Source organism: Vulpes vulpes, chromosome 3 (genome assembly GCF_048418805.1).
Source record: "Vulpes vulpes isolate BD-2025 chromosome 3, VulVul3, whole genome shotgun sequence".
In the NCBI taxonomy this organism is placed as follows: domain Eukaryota; kingdom Metazoa; phylum Chordata; class Mammalia; order Carnivora; family Canidae; genus Vulpes; species Vulpes vulpes.
The window spans coordinates 87,102,590-87,118,923 of NC_132782.1; the positions used below are offsets into that span (position 1 = coordinate 87,102,590).

The window sequence follows — 16,334 nt, forward strand, 5'->3', positions numbered from 1 at the left end:
GGGCTAGTATCTAAGATCTGTTAAGAACTTACTAAACTCAACAGCAGGGACGCCTGGGTAGCTCAGCGGTTGAGTGCCTGCCTTCTACCCAAGGCATGATCCTGGAGTCCCGAGATCAAGTCCCACATTGGGCTCCCTGCAGGGAGCCTGCTTCTCTCTCTGCCTGTGTCTCTGCCTCTCTCTGTGTGTCTCTCATGAATAAATAAAATCTTTTAAAAAATAAACAATAAACTCAACAGCAAAGAAACAATCCAATCATGAAATGGGCAAAAGACTGTTGTTGGTTTGGTTCAGTGGAAGGAGGGACAGCCCATAGCTGCAAGTGCTCCTCAAGGTAATCCATGGTGCCTTCTGTGGGACAGACCTTCCCGGGACCTGGCAGTTCTGCTAAGTCACTTCCTCAGTGCCATGCAGCCAGCATGCCAGGGTCTGAGCATCTCTAGGAATTATGTGAGGAAACAGGATTCTTTCTCTTGCTGCATCTCCTACAAAGTACTCTCCCCCTCTGCGTTGCTTTCCAGAAACAAAGAGCTGAGTGGAGTTACTCATCAGAGGGTGTCAAGCCACTGGCCTTTTCCTGGCCAGTGCACTTTTTCTTTCTCCTCCCAGTTGTTCTTGTTCCATCTCCTGCCACCTCCCTCTTACTTCTACACGTGGAATTGGTTAAAGGTTTCTTGTGTCCTGTTACCTTGTTTGGGTGCCGTAGCATGAACTGCCCCCTTGTTTTCTTGTTGAATTGTCTTCTACTCTGAGAAAGGTTCTGTATTTGCTCAGAATAAAGTTCAAAAGGAAGATCAAGCAAATACAAATCCCTCCAATTTCCTCAGGCAGCCACAACCAGAGATTTGGTTCCATTTGTCCCATTCCCATCAAATCTGGGATCAGCCCCATTTCCTTGATTCTCACCAGGAGACTGATTGGATTCCAAGCCAGCATCTGTTGGGGCTTCTGAGAACACAAAGCCATTCAGAAGTTCAGGGAAACAAAGCATGCCCTGTCATCCAAGCCTGTTCTCCAGCTTAATTAACCAGCAAGGCCGGGAAGAATCTCTTCGTCCCTCCGTGGTTTGGAAAGAAGTGGAGTTTTATCCCTTAATGACTAGAGATTGCTTGGGAACCTGAACGAATTCTGTATGAGAACTAAAATGATGAATGTAACTTGCTTTCTGTGTTACCAATAGGAAGCCAAAAACATTCAACCACAGGTCTTAAAAAACAAGATGTCATTTTAGAAAAGAAACAAGCAAACCACAGTTTTCTGATTGGGGGAGGGGGGGCAGAATGCAAAGCCACATGTGGACACATAAGTGAGCATACTCCTGTTTTGCAGTAGGAGAAGGTATTCTGGTGCTTGACTGGATCCACATCCACTGACCCTTTCCTGTCCGCGGGCAGCTGAGTGAGCAGCAGAGGCCAGCATGGCCTGCCTCGTCCTTAGACGCTGTGGTCGGAAGAGCAGTCACCTGGCAGTCTGGATCCAAGAAGTGGGGCAGAATTCTTAATAGCATTTTTCTTCTTTAGATACAAAACAAAGTCAGTGTTTATCTTGGGTGTTGGTCGCCAGAAACTGCACAGAATTGTTTTCCACAACTTTTTTGATTTTTGAATATAAGAGAAAAGATTGTTTGATTCAAATAAAACCCTAGGGCTTTTACAACCAGTTTACAATTTGTTACCATTACCACCCAGCCATTTGGTCAAAAGACTTATTTATTTTTCCCAAGCCTGCATTGAATTGAACCTGACATTGACCTGTGCTAATAATATATTTCATTCTGTAATAACTCTCTAAGGCAAATGTGTCATTCCACTTTCACAAAGACTGTGGTCTGTAAACACAGAACTGCTGCAGCCCAGGCTGTTTCTCTTGGCATCTTAAACCCACCCACCCACCTGCCTTCTTGAGTCTGTGGTTCCAGCACTGCCCCAACAAGATCAGAGCCTAGGGTGCTGGGTGGCTCAGTGATTATCTGCCTTTGGCTCAGGTCGTGATCCTGGGGTCCTGGGATCGAGTCCCACATCAGGCTCCCCACAGAGAGCCTGGTTCTCCCTCTGCCTCTGTGTGTGTGAGGAAGAAGGAAAAAAAAAAAAAAAAAAAAAAACGTGCCTAGCATCTCCTTGCTGGGACTGGTGTGCAGAGGTTACCACACAACTTTGAGATCTGTGTTTAAGTGGCCAGGAAGAGGGAATGTTGCAGGAATGGAGGGGAGAAGAGCATTTCAGAGCTGACCCAGGAGAAACAGAAGGCCCATGGGAAAGGTAGATAAAAGGTGAAGTCAGTAACTGGATTACTGGATTTTGGCTTCAGCATGTTCCTTTTTTTTTTTTTTTTTTTTTTTTTAAGGCTTTATTTATTTATTCATGAGAGACAGAAGGAGGCAGAGACATAGGCAGAAGGCTCCATGCAAGGGAGCCCAACATGGGACTCCATCTCAGGACTCCAGGATCACGCCGAGCTGAAGGTGGTGCTAAACTGCTAAGCTTTAACTTTAACTTTAGTAAGCTCTGTGCCCAGTGTGGAGCTTTGAACTCCAGACCCTGAGATCAGGAGCTGCGTGCTCTACCAACTGAGCCAGTCAGGCACCCCTGTACCTTCTATAAAAGAAAGATGATAATGTGAGCCCCCTTATTGCCCCATCAACCCAGCTTCCACAGCTTGTCTCAGCATCTTATTTCTGTCACTTCTAAATACCCCCTTTTCTGTTACAACATGGGGGCAGGACCAATTTTCCAGTCTGCAGATGAAGAAAACAGGATTTGGGTGACATGGTAAAAGTGAGACACAGGCCCAGGTCTTGGACCAGATGTCAGTTCCTTATACTCCAGAAGTCTCCATACACGCCCTGGAGTGACAGGTCACAAATTTGGCAGTTCACCAGTAGGTCCTGAGCCCAGTGATCCGGCTGGGCCTCCACAGAGGGGTAGGACCGTTGCTGGACCCTCTCCCCATTGAGTGAGTTGCTGATGGTAAAAGGGGGGCAACTGGCATCTTCAAACCTTGATCAGGTTTAGGTGTCCCTGAGGACTTTACCAAGGGTGGCATCATGGCTCAGTCTAATAAATACAGCATGTAGATATGTGTCATCTTCAGTGAATGCCCGCAGGTACCAGGCTGAGCACTTGACCCTGATAGGACTCAAAACATGGCCACAGGGATCCCTGGGTGGCGCAGCGGTTTGGCGCCTGCCTTTGGCCCAGGGCGCAATCCTGGAGACCCTGGATCGAATCCCACGTCGGGCTCCCGGTGCATGGAGCCTGCTTCTCCCTCTGCCTATGTCTCTGCCTCTCTCTCTCTCTCTCTGTATGACTATCATAAATAAATAATAAAAAAAAAAATTAAAAAAAAAAAAAAACATGGCCACATTCCACACTGCCTCCAGGTCCCTGTAGGGAACTCTAAATGGAAAGGTTTTTGGGTATCAGGCCTCTGACCTGAGGAGATAGCTGCAGAGGCCATCCAAGAGCCTGGCTGTCCTTGCTCCTCCCCAGCACGTTGTCCAGCCAGCCCCCCACTGGGCCATTCCAGATCCCAGCTGCACAGCATGTGCCACTCCGGGCTGCGCTTCACCCTCCTCCCCCCAATTTCCTGTTGCAGGGGGACAGCTGGAGCTGGGGGTAGTGTCTGGTGTTCCTCAGAGATCTGCAGCCGATCTGGGAATAATTTGAAACTAAATCCTCAGCCCTTTGGAAGCCTTTTATGAAATCATTGCAAGTTTATTAACAACAGCTGTGGCCACACATGACCTGGATCCTAGCCCCAACTCCACCCCCAAAATTGCAGGAGGGAAGCAGCAGTTGACTTGGAATTCCCCGTCACCTTTTTAAGGGGAGGAAAAGTTAAATGAAGAAGAAAAGTCACCTATCCTTCTTCCGTGGTCACAGGAGGCTGGACAGCAGGCAAGCGGCCAGCCATGGTGATCAGAAATGGTGAAGAAAACGGGCTCAAAGGGACTTTTCAAAGCTTTGGCAAAGCAGCCTGGGGCCAAGTGCTCACATGTCTATTTTAAGGCCCTTCAGCCTGTGCTGGCAATTATTGTCAGCATCTGATTGGCAGAAACCTCTCTCCTCGAACCATTTGCAGCTTCTCCACTTCATCCTATCCAGACCCTGCTGCTCACAGGGAGCTGCAGAGCTTCCTTGTTGAGGAGCAGATTACAGAGTCAGGGTTTGGGCCATTTTTTCTTAATTAAAACCTCTCTGGTGGACTCTGCCTCCCTTCCTGCCAGCCACTGCCATGCTGAGTCTGTGTTTTGGAGAAGCCTGGCCCCGGCCATCAACCTCATGCCCTTGCCATGCTCCCCACCACCTCCATGTGAAGCAGGCGTGTCCAAGTCCTCCGAATCAGGCCAACACTTTGTGTCCTGCTGAGCTCAAAGGACTTCAGGGAGAGGAAATAGAACCTCCTTCCTGTTAAGTCACAATCCACTCATTTCTTCCTTTAAGGCATTCTCCAGGTCTGTGGGGCAGTGAGCCTCCACACCCCATTCTGATGTATTCCTTTATCCTCGGCACTGCGTTTGGAGAGCACTGGCCTACTGTTGGTGCTGTGCCTGCTTCCTTCACAGTCTTCGTTGCATCTGATTGTGGTCTGTGGGCTCCCCTCCCAGGGTGGCCATGGGTAGCAATAGAAATCGCGTAGGTAAAAAAAAAAAAAAGAAAGAAATCGTGTAGGTGATTCTCTTGGACCCTGGCCTGGTGGTCTGTTATACTTGGTCTTTTGAGATCCATGTCTCCCATCCTGGGACATCTTGACCGCTGACTGGTATCTGCTCCGTCCTGTTTCAGCCTAGTCTTGCTTATATATACATTCCATGGGTCTGTGTGAAAATTTTCACCAAGATTAGGAGGGGCCAGATGCCAACAGAATGGAAGTTATCCAGGCTTACTGGATCTGTATTAAAGCCCATCCCAAAGGCCAGATGGAGGAGCACTGGGGAACGTATCAGCCTCAGTGGCCATTCACTAAGGCCTCTTGGGGTGTCCAGTGTGGTGACTACCAACAGAACCATTTGTTCTTCCCGCAGTCAGACCGGCCCAGTTGGGCAGGGTGTGAAGGGGGAGCTTGGGCCTTGAGACGGTCCAGTTTGGACCCAACCCTGTGGAGGGCAGAGCTGCCCAGGTACCCTGGGGGCTGCCAGAAGGAGCAGCAGGCTCTGTGCTGGTCTCACTTTCACTTCTCGCAACTGCATGATCTTCAGCATGCAACTGCATCTCAGAGCCTATTTCCTCTAGGTAAAATCTTTGTTAGCCCCTCATGCCTGGGAGAGACACTTAGCATGTACATGTGAACTAGCATAGTTCATGAGGAGTTCATAGCTCATGAGGAGTGGGACCTGAGTGTGCAGAGCACAGCCTTCCAGAAGAGAGCCGGGCCAGGGAGGGGTGCAGTTCTGAGTGAGGTGGGGACACAAACACATCCAGAGGGAAGTGGGCTGAGACATTCCCAGGAGTTCTCTCTGGAGAGAAGTTACTGGGGATTTTTTTTTTTTTTATGTGTTCTGTTAAACTTTTTTTTCCCCTAAAAAATTGCTTTAATGTGTATGAGAATCAAAACACTGGTCTTTCGTGGCAGAAAGAGAGAATTCCATGAGACACTGATATGCAAGTAAGTTGGTAGTCTCGCAAGAAAGTGTGTGTTCCTGCTCTGGAGATGAGCTGAGAACAGCCCCAACAGAAGCAACAGGGAGCCCACCACCATGAGCCAGTAGGGCCTCTTGGGCCTCAGCAGTAGAGCCTGGCCTGCACCTTGGGTTCCTGGCTCAGGAAGTAAGGTTTGTGGGCTCTGTCTGGGTGAGAAGATGTGCTGGCTTTGTCTCAAAGGCCACGTACCAGGGGAAGCCAGTCAGAGGCCATCAAATGGGTCTTTTTTTTTTTTTTCTTTCTTTTTTAAGATTTTATTTATTCATGAGAGACACAGAGAGAGAGAGAGAGGCAGAGACACAGGCAGAGGGAGAAGCAGGCTCCATGCAGGGAGCCCATCGTAGGACTCGATTCCAGGTCTCCAGGACCACAACCTGGGCTGCAGGCGGCTCTAAACTGCTGCGCCACTGGGGCTACCCCGATTGGATCTTTTTTAAGGGATATGTTCACTTGTGGGTGAGCTGACCAAGAAAAGAATTCCCTAAAAATTTCCAGGGAAATGACCCCCTTCTCTGCTGTGTTGGCTGTTTGTCGTCTTGAATGGAGGTGTTTGTTTCGCCCTATTCCCTTGTATTTAGTGGAAAAGAGATTTCGGAGTTCTGCCCATCCCAGAGAAAGGAACCCTCTTGTATTTCAAGGAGGTTAAGATGCACTTATTCTAGAACAAGGCAGGCCATCTGACAGTGCTTGGGGCAGGGCAGGCAGAGTTCCAGGGGCCCTGCAGTCCCTGCTCCAGAAGCTCCAGTTCAGAAACCTGTGGTTTATGTGGTTAAGAGCTCAGGCCTCGAGAGTGGAAGGCCTGGATTTGAACCTCACTGTGTCTCTCTTTCCCTGTCTGTAATATAGAGGTTAATTAATAGGACCTAACTGGTAGAATTGTTATGAAGATTCATCTCTGTGAAGTGCTTACAACAGGAGCTGGGACATAGCCCTCAATAAATGTGAGCTTTGCGGCCGCTGTGCCTGGCTCTTTGTAAAAGATCATTTGCTTCTCACAGCAAACCTGTGAATGGGTTCCATGTCAGATTGTGGAGGGTAATAGGGTCACCCAGCCCAGCTCTGTGGAGCCTTAGAACTGGAGCTCTTCCTATCACGCCAGCTGCCTGTCTGCTAGGAAGCCAGTGCTACTTTAAGATAAGACCTGTGGTGGCCAGCCGCTCCAGCACGCCTGGATTTCCTGTGGGTGACTCAGCCCCTTCCGGGGGTGCTGGAGGTCAGGTACTTCGCTGACCTGGCTCCCATGCCTGGCTCTCTCATCTGCTTTTCCTTCTATTGTTCCCCACTTCCAGCAGCCTTGGTGTGTCCTAGATTTGCAGAGTGGCAAGCCTTTTTCATAAATGTCCTGGTTCAGTGTGAATGATGTACACTTGGTGTACCTACAATGTTCCCCAAGGGAATTCCCCTCCAGAAAGGCCTCGGGAACCCATCTGTCCCTCAGCCCAAACCAAGGAGACCAGTCTTCATTTTTTTTTTTAATCTCATTCAACTCTAAAGCTTGTCTCATTAACTCTTTTTGTTAATGTTGTTTTTTTTTTTTTTTAAGATTTTATTTATTCGTGCATAAGAGACACAAAGAGAGAGAGGCAGAGACATAGGCAGAGGGAGAAGCAGGTTCCCTGCAGGGGGAGCCTGATGCGGGACTCGATCCTGGATCCCAGGATCATGCCTGAGCTGAAGGCAGACAGTCAACTGCTGAGCCACCTAGGTGTCCCACTTTATTTTTTTTTAAATCACAGTAAAATATGCATAAAGTAAGATTTGCCATTTTTAAAGTATATGTATGATCCAGTCTGCCTTCACCCTTGACTTGAGGAGCTTTAAATGCTTAAGAGAAACTGTTTGGGAAGGAACCTCCACCCCAAATGAAGTAAGAAATCTTCCTCGTAGAGTCTATAACAAAACCTGAATTTAAAAATACAAATATTGAAAGCATTTGCATTCTTAGTTTCTAAACAGTGTCCTGTGACTCCAAGCAGTTGGAGGAAGTTGAAATTTGAACCATCTGACCCTTACTCTAGCTGCAACTGACAGTTTACTTAGTGGCCCTACTTGTCAGGAAGCGCATCGCCTGCCCCACGAAGAAGCCATAGAGACAAGTGTTAGGGGTATCCCCCAGTCTCTACCACTTTTCCTGAAACTTCGCATCTTTCTAAAATCTTTATTTCTGGGTTTTTCATTACTTTCCTGCCTTTAGTAGTGAGTGCTCTGTGACAAGTCCTTTACATACTTGAGCTCATTCCATCTTTACAACAGCCCATTTTGTAGATGAGATACCGAGATTCGCTTAGTTGGAGGTACCACAGAGCCCCTGCTCTTCTACTGAACAGCTTTCTGGATCAGTACTTTTTTTTTTTTTTTCTTAGATTAAAAATCCTTTTTTCCTGGACCTTCCACTGGCAACAAAGAGGTTTGGGGACACGTGGGTGGCTCATTGGTTGAGCATCTGCCTTCGACTCAGGTCATGATTCCAGGGTCTTAGGATCAAGTCCCATGTCAGGCTTCCTACATGGAGCCTGCTTCTCCCTCTGCCTGTGTCTCTGCCTCTCTGTGTGTGTCTCATGAATAAATAAAATCTTTTTTAAAAAAATGAGGTTCGTCAGCTCCTCCTCTAGATAATTGGTAGAATGTATCTTTACATCCACATGGAGACCTGTAGACTGTGTCAAACTACACTGAGTTTCCAGAGCCTTTCCGTCAGTTGGCTTAGTGGTTCCTTTGTAGAGGAATCTGTTCCATCTGGAGTATTCACAGAGAGGCTAGATGACCATGTCTTGGGATTTTTAATGGAGAATTTGCTGTGTTATCTGGGAAACAGACATGGTACCTTTGAGGGTTCCACCCGGCAAGCACTTCTCTGATGTGTATAAGCACTCGGCAGCTCTCTCCTCTTCCTCTTGCTTGGCTCAGAACACCTGGCAGGGTGAGGCTGAGAAAGATTCCGTTGTATGTTAAGAATTTCCAGATGTCAGAAAGAATGTGAAAAGAATCTTGAGACCAGTAAGTTTGGTCTGTCATTTGGCACCTGAGGGAGGGAGGATGTTAGCGAATTTAACAGGGCCTCTCAACTATTGCCCCCTGAGCCCACAGCCTCCAGTGACTATATCCTAAGTTCTTTTGTCTACCAAACAAGGGGAATATATTACATAACTATTTATTGATTCCATCAGCGTGACTTAGTCTCATTGTTGATCAGAAGTTTAACCAATAAACTTAGAATAGTGTCTAGCACTAGCAGGTGTCCAATACATACTAATTGAAGGATATTCCTGACTCTTGAAATCCCCAAGATTCACACCTCTATGGTGAAATCACTGACTGCTGTCTTGGTGGTGACATTAATAACGTGCTGAGTAAACATCCAGACAGTCTGTCGCTCAGGTAGGGCTGCCACGCTTTCTACTGGTCCAGGGAGGGTGCTCCTCCAGCTCACATGCCCTCTTCCGTGGTCTTCCATTCACATCTCAGAAGTTCCCTGGATGCCATCAGTTGGTCAGAGCCTCAGATCAGCATGAAAAATCCAAAGCTATCACTGAAACTGTTCCAGCCCAGGACACACCTGTCTGTGTGGGGAGACTCCAATGCCTTGTCTAGGAAGCACCTCCTCAAGTACTGGAACTTCCTCTGTGCCTCCTGCCCCCATCCTGGGCACTAGTGCCCTCCTCACACTTCTCCCCAGCTTGACTGTTCCTAACTCCTGAAGAAGCAGCTGGAACACCCCAGGAAACAAGCCCACCTGTCATTTAGTTCAGATCCACACAGTTATGTTCCACTCCATTCATCATGCTCTTAAACTGCAGTGCCCTTCCTCCCACATGCAGGCCCCAGCCCCCAACCACCATTCCACTGGCAGAACACAATTCCTTCTATAGCCCACTAGCCGTGTAGAAACTAAAGACCAGCTTCAGGGCTCAGGTGGCCTGAGTAGACATTTGTCCACCTGAGTTCAGGGAATCAGGAAGACTGTTGGGCTTTGCCCAAAAGGTTGTCTTGCTCAGAGTTCCTAGACTCTGGATCTGAAACTCCTCAGGCCCTGCCTGCCCCAGAGCCACCCCCTTCCCACACCTGCCCACCTTGAGCTGCAGAAAGGCCTCCCTCTGTTTACTTTACAGCTAGTGAATAAAGCAGGCTCTTGCCCCTCCCCCAGGCAGCCACCACCATATACAGTCCCACTTCTGAGCCAGGCCTTTCAGGTGGGCTTCCTCATGGGAGCATCATCCACTGATGAAGGAAGGAGACCCTCGGGGTCTGGGAATGAGTAGTGTGTTGACCGGAACAAGCCGGCCTCCCCCGGGTCCCAGTGGGGTCTCCACACTGCATGGAACTGGTTGGAGCAAGCTCACCATCTTGTTGCTTTTCTTCTAGGAAGACGATGAGAAGCTAATTGAGGAGATCCAAAAGGAGGCTGAAGAGGAGCAGAAGAGAAAGAATGGAGGCAAGCGCTTCCCCAGCTTGGGCCCAGTGCCCAGTGCTCTGTGTGTAGGGGGCGGGGGATAGGCTCCACAGCTGGCCCTTCACCCAGGGAGTGCTGGCCTTCAGGTGGATTGAGACACGATCTGCCCAGGCATCCATCCAACTCCATATGGTAGAGGCTGTGAAAGCATAGGAGAGTTCCCATATCCCCTTGGTGGTCAGGAGGTCCCCAGGGGTGGGTTTGAGCTAAGGACATAGAACCCAAACTATACTAAAAAGACCATAGGCCCACCCTGGCCTCTCTGACATCACAAAAGAATGAAGTGGGATTTCTGGGAGTGGCACCCAGGTCCTGGCTCTGAAGGAAAGTCCCTCAGAATCTGCCACCTTCCAGGGTGATCCCTGAGTGAGCACTTGGCCAGCTGAGGGGGTTGGTGCACACACACACACTAATCAGCCTTACAATGGCCTGGGCACCTCCTGTGTCCATAGGTCAGATATGCCTGGCCTGGGCTCATGCTCTGGGCTCTCAACTTGGGAGAGGTGGGATTGAGGTCAGGATATGCAGCCCTGCTCCCAACTTGCATGCAAGCACAGTTGGTTTTGTTTTCTCTACTAAATCCCATTTCCTGTTCAGAGAACACCTTCAAACGCATCGGGCCCCCCTTGGAGAAGCCTCCAGAGAAAGTCCAGAGGATTGAAGCCCTGCCGAGGCCTGTCCCACAGAACCTGCACCAACCACAGATCCCCCCCTATGCCTTCGTGCACCCGCCCTTCCCCCTGCCACCCGTCCGGCCCATGTTCAACAACTTCCCTCTCAACATGGGCCCTGTCCCAGCCCCCTACGTGCCCCCTCTGCCCAATGTGCGCGTCAACTACGACTTTGCTCCCGTCCATATGCCTCTGGAGCACAACCTGCCTATGCACTTTGGCCCCCAGCCACGGCATCGCTTCTGACAGCTTTGCTCCCCTCTGCTTCCCAGGAGCCCCACTGCTGAGCAGCCCAGACTGTGTGGGGCCAGGGGTTCCCTAGATCCCCACCTCACCCCCAAGGCCATGCCTTCTGAGTAGGGATGATGCGCTTAGCTCTCAAAAGGATAGGCTGGGTTTTTTTCCTGCTCCTTCATGGGAAGGGGCACTGTCCCTTGAAGAGCGGCCAGCAGGCAGGTGCCCTCAGGTACTTATAAAAGGATCAGTCTGGCACTGGCTAGGCCAGAGATAAAGGGGACATTGGGGCCTCCCTAGAGAGTTCTGTCTGAGTGGCAGTGCAGGGACCCTCACCATGAGGTAGCCCTTCTCTGCTCTACCAATCCCATCCCTACAGACAGATGGGGGAAGTACTTGTGTCCGTCCCTTCCCCCTGGCAGACCCACACATCTCTCAGTTAACCATGTAGGCCTTCCTTATCACAGCACAGTCTGAGGCGTGATAAAGCTGAAGCAGCAGTTGGAGGGAGTTGGGAGTTTGGAGAGAGCTTAGCCATCTGAACCAGGTCATGAAGGCTGGGTTCTTGCCCCACCCCCGCCCCAACACTGCAGCCCATCCCCCCACCCCTGCCCCAGTGCTGCTGCCCACCCAGAGTGAGATGCCCCCTGCTGCTCCAAGCCAGTTGATCCCAGTGAGGTGGTGGCAGAGCCATGTCCCCAGGCCTGGGAGCACTGCTCAGGGTGGGGAAGCTGCAGACTCTATCCCCCAAATCCAGAACCCCAGGCTGCTGCCACCGTAACTATTCAGGTCTCTCTTGTCCTTGGCCCACTCAGATGAGACCACAGAGAGCCATCTCATGCTATCAGTTCTGTTCTGTAGTTTAAAGAAATATTTGCTGTTTACTCACTTTGAACTTTCTGGGTTTTCTGTGGCCTACTAGAGTTTCTCTCGTTCAGTCTCTGGAAAGTCAAATCTGTTACCCCATGCCAGGCAGCCGATGAGAGCGGGATGGTCCTGAATCTTGCCAAACAGAAGGTCCTTTCAAGGCGTCAGTGACAGGCTTGGTGGCTCTCCCAGGCAGCCCAATTGTTGGGAAGCCTTCTTTACCACCAACCAGGTAATGAGCAGCTTCTCCCCTGAGGTTTGGTGGTAGCTACGGGTTTCCACAGAGGAACAGAGGACCCAGACTATAACCAGCACCCACCTATGGAGCCACCCCTTGCCCGAGGTCAGGTGAGTCTAGCTCTGGGTCGGCATGGGGGGATCCCTGCCCCTTACCACTCATCTTTTCCTGGGCAGCCCCAGCCCACCCGAGGCTCCATCCCATGTTAGCACCCGCTATGCAGAGCAGAGCCCTCCACAGGAGTGACCCTGCCTGGTTGCCCAGTGTCAGCCTCTCTCACTTGCTATACCTGATGGTTGTTCCTCGTGTGTGTACACAGACCTCAAAAGGGTGAGCCTAATGGCCAAACCCCCCATCTCGGAGGGCCATGCCCAGGACCGTGCATTCTTGTGCATGGGCACCTGCTGCCATCACTCTAATGGATTTCAAGGATTAAAATGGGGAGAAACCTGCTAAGTTGCCTGCTCTTCCTTCTGCTTTTCCTCCAAGGGAGGGCTTTGCAGAGTTCTCTGGATTTGGGGGGTGGGACACACAAAGAGGAGCAATGCCCTGGGAGAGCCCTGGTGGGGGGTGCACTGCAGGGTATGGTGACAGGACTGAAGTCCCTTTATAGCTTGGTCCCTGTGCATCCCCAAGGGAGGGTCTCAGAGTGGTGAGCTTTCAGCAGATGTCCCAACAAATAGACACACCAGAATCTCCTGGGCCCCTGCAACCAGAGCACCAGGCTTTGCGGAGTGCTTTGGGCATCTAATAGGACAGGCCCCTGGTGGGTGGCATACCTCTTGACACTGCTATCCAGCAAGTCCCCTAGAACTTGGCAGGATTCCCCCCAGCACAAGAGGGAAGAGATCAGAATAATTGGTTTGCCCCCAAGGCTGAACTGAGGACTTTTTCTTTGAGATGAATTCTGGATGTTTCTAGCCATGCACAGCTGCTAGGGAACTGAGGGCACCCAGTTTCTAATGTTCCTCCTTGTGTTGGACTGTAGAGCGGCTCCCAAGTCTGCAGCAGCACAGTTGCTATTTGGGTGGAAGTCGTTGCCCTGAGTCCTGACACTAGCATGAGGTCCCACCTGTCTGCAAAGTGACCCTCTGGGTGCCTGTGTCCCAGAGGACCCCTGGGCTTCTTGAGAAGCCTGCACTAGAGACCACTTGGGAGAGGGGACGGTGATCCCCAAACAAGCCAGCAAGGGGCTGCAAGGTGTGAGGAAAGAAAACCCACAGAGAAGACCAACCAGTGTTGGGGAAGAGGCAGGAATCCCAGAGGCAGCCTGGCACACCCCCTGGGCCACCGTGTTTGCTTCCCCAAGCCAGAGACTGCCCAGCGACAGTCCTGTTCTACTTGCCTTAAACTGGAGAGAGGAATCTAGTATTTGCACTTAGCAAAGGTTTTAAAACTTAAAAAAAAAAAAAAAAAAAATGCATGACTTGTCACTTTGTATAAAAATAGCAAAAGTGATTAGTTTATTAAATTTTTTTCTGTACCTTCTGGTAGTGAAATACATCCAAATAATTCTGTTTAAACTACTGTGTGTAAAAAGCCTGTATCATATGTAACTTGGACTTTTTGTAAATAAATGTTTGTGCACTACGTTCCCTCCAGTCTCCTCTGTCCACATGGCACCAGCAGGCCCACCATCCCCACAGGATTACAGGGGAGTGCTTGGGTCTGTGAGGCCACTGCTCCCCGGTAGCAGATGCTGGCTGCCGCTGGAGAATTACTGGTCCTGTCCCTGAACACCTGGCCCTGTGGGGAGAAGTAAGACTCCCATCCCCTGTTCCCAGAAGGAAGATTGGGTAATGTGTCACACTGACCCTGCTTGGTTGGCTACCAAGGCACAATTGAGCACAAAAGGAGGGGGTTTGTTTTTTGGCACAGAGGCCCCTTCCAGGAAGTGTGCTCAGCCCCTCTTCCAGGTCTGGGCCGCAAGCCACTGACTAGCCTGGAAAGCTACCTGCAGAGGCTGGACCTAGCAAAGGATGGGAGGAAGCACGTCGTCCTCCCTCCAGGACCAGGAGACAAAGCTCCTGAGAGCAGAGCATCTGAGCAGGGAAGCCAGCGTTGAGTTCCTGCTGCCAACTGGAGCCACCTCCCTCAGGCACAGCCCTCCCCAACGGAGTCCCAAGTATGCTGAAATAAATCCAAGACAAAACTTACATGCATTCCCAGTTTCAAACTAGTCCATGCCATCCATCCTGTCCTTGTGCTGGTACATGTTCCGTATTTTACATATTTGCAGCCATGCCCTGGTCAATTTGTCCCAGGCTCCCAGCAAGGAACAAGGCAGTGGCTGTTTTCTCTGTCTGCTGCCACATTTTCCACTCCACCCAAATAATCAGGGTCCTATTCCTCCCGCCTTCCCCACGCTCTGTGCACATACCCACTTGTGGGTTCTCTTGCCCTGGTTGTTACTATAGTGATTCCAGGGGCATCTGGCTGACTCAGTGGAGCAGGTGACTCTCAATCTCAAGGTTGTGAGTTCAAGCCCCACATTGGGCATGAAGCCTACTTAAAAAAAATAAAAGTGATTCCACACCTTTTAATGGGACCTGCCTTCCTGCCTCCCCCCCCCCCCCCGCCCTTTACAACCACAGAGCTCCCTCTCGGTCTGATTGGTTGGTTCTCTTTCTGCCATCCTGATGGAAAATTTGGGTGCTTCTCACTTTCTGCCACCACTCCACACCTCAGTGTGCACCTTGGATGTTTCAAAGGATGTATTTTCTAGGAGCAGAGTTGTGCCTAAAAGGAATGGGGGTATGTATTTCTATGTCTTTTGCCAGATTGCTCTCCAGACTCCGTGACAAAAAAGTGTCAAACCACCAGTCCTGGGTTGCGTCCTCACCCTTCATGGGCACATCTTTGTTGCCATGGTCTGTCGGCCACCCGAAGACCTGTCTCCTGGAATCTGACCTCATGGAGACACTTGAATGGACACATCTCTCTGTAGAGGGAACTGCTTTTTAGTCAGATGCATGTGTAATTGTACCATCCAAACTTACTCTCCTTGAAGAGATAGATATATGTATACACATTACATACACATTTATGTATACACATAAATGTTTTAAAATAGGGATGCCTGAGTGGCTCAGCGGTTGAGTGTCTGCCTTTGGCTCCAGTCATGATCCCAGAGTCCTAGGATCAAGTCCCATATCGGGCTCCCTGCATGGAGTCTGCTTCTCCCTCTGCCTGTATCTCTGCCCACCCCCCTCCCTCCCTGTGTCTCTCATGATTAAATAAAATCTTTAAAAAAATAAAAAATTTTTAAAAAGGTTTTAAAATAGAAAAATTTGAAAATACAGAAAAGGATCAACTCACCCAAAAGTAAGTACTGAAAATACTTTTTTAAATATTTATTTATTAGGGATGCCTGGGTGGCTCAGTGGTGGGGCTTCTGCCTTCAGCTCAGGGTGTGATCCTGGATTCCCGATATCGAGTCCCACATCAGACTCCCTACATGGAGCCTGCTTCATGCCTCTCTCTGCCTCTGCCTCTGCCTCTCTCTGTCTCATGAATAAATAAAATTTAAAAGGCGGGGGGAGACACCTGGGTGACTCTGGTTGAGTGCCTTCTCAGGGTGTGATCCCGGGATCCAGGATCAAGTCCCACAACTGGCTTCTTGCAGGGAGCCTGCTTCTCCCTCTGCCTGTCTCTGCCTCTCTCTGTGTGTCTCTCATGAATAAATAAATAAAATATTTAAAAAAAAAAAGATTCATTAGGGCAGTCCAGGTCCGGTGGCCCAGTGGTTTGGCACGGTGATCAGCCCAGGGCCTGATCTTGGAAACCCGGGATCGAGTCCCACGTCAGGCTCCCTGCATGGAGCCTGCTTCTCCCTCTGCCTGTGTCTCTGCCTCTATGTCTCTCATGAATAAATAAAGTCTTAAAAAAAAAAATTTATTAGCACGAGCAGGGGAGGGGCAGAGAGATAGAGGGAATCGCAAGCAGACTCTCCACTGAAGGTGGAGCCCATTGCAGGGCCCAGTCTCAACAACCCTGAGATCCTGACCTGAGCCAAAATCGAGCATCACTCAACAAACTGAGCCACCAGGCACCCCAACTGATAATACTTGGATGCATTTACTTCCAGGTCATTTTGCTCTGTGATATACATAATGTATCATAAAACCAGTAAGCCAGATGTGCAGCTTTGCATCCTATCACGAGCATTTGCAAGATATGAGCAAGGGCTTCCAAAATACAATTTTTAATTAGATCCTTCTAGAACCTTTTGCTGC

General features: G+C 49.8%; 1 protein-coding gene across 4 annotated transcripts in view; it reads left to right on the top strand.

The window, feature by feature from the left end:
* RNF216 (ring finger protein 216) overlaps positions 1-13,689 on the top strand; it is a 160,294-nt gene extending 146,605 nt beyond the window's left edge. For all 4 annotated transcript variants that reach the window (XM_026011377.2, XM_026011375.2, XM_072753209.1 and 1 more), the window contains exons 16-17: positions 10,002-10,071; positions 10,687-13,689. In XM_026011377.2, coding sequence (XP_025867162.1) covers positions 10,002-10,071; positions 10,687-11,006 — 390 coding nt within the window. In that variant the 3' untranslated portion in view covers positions 11,007-13,689. The remainder of the gene's footprint in view (positions 1-10,001; positions 10,072-10,686) is intronic.
* Positions 13,690-16,334: the final 2,645 nt, after the last annotated feature.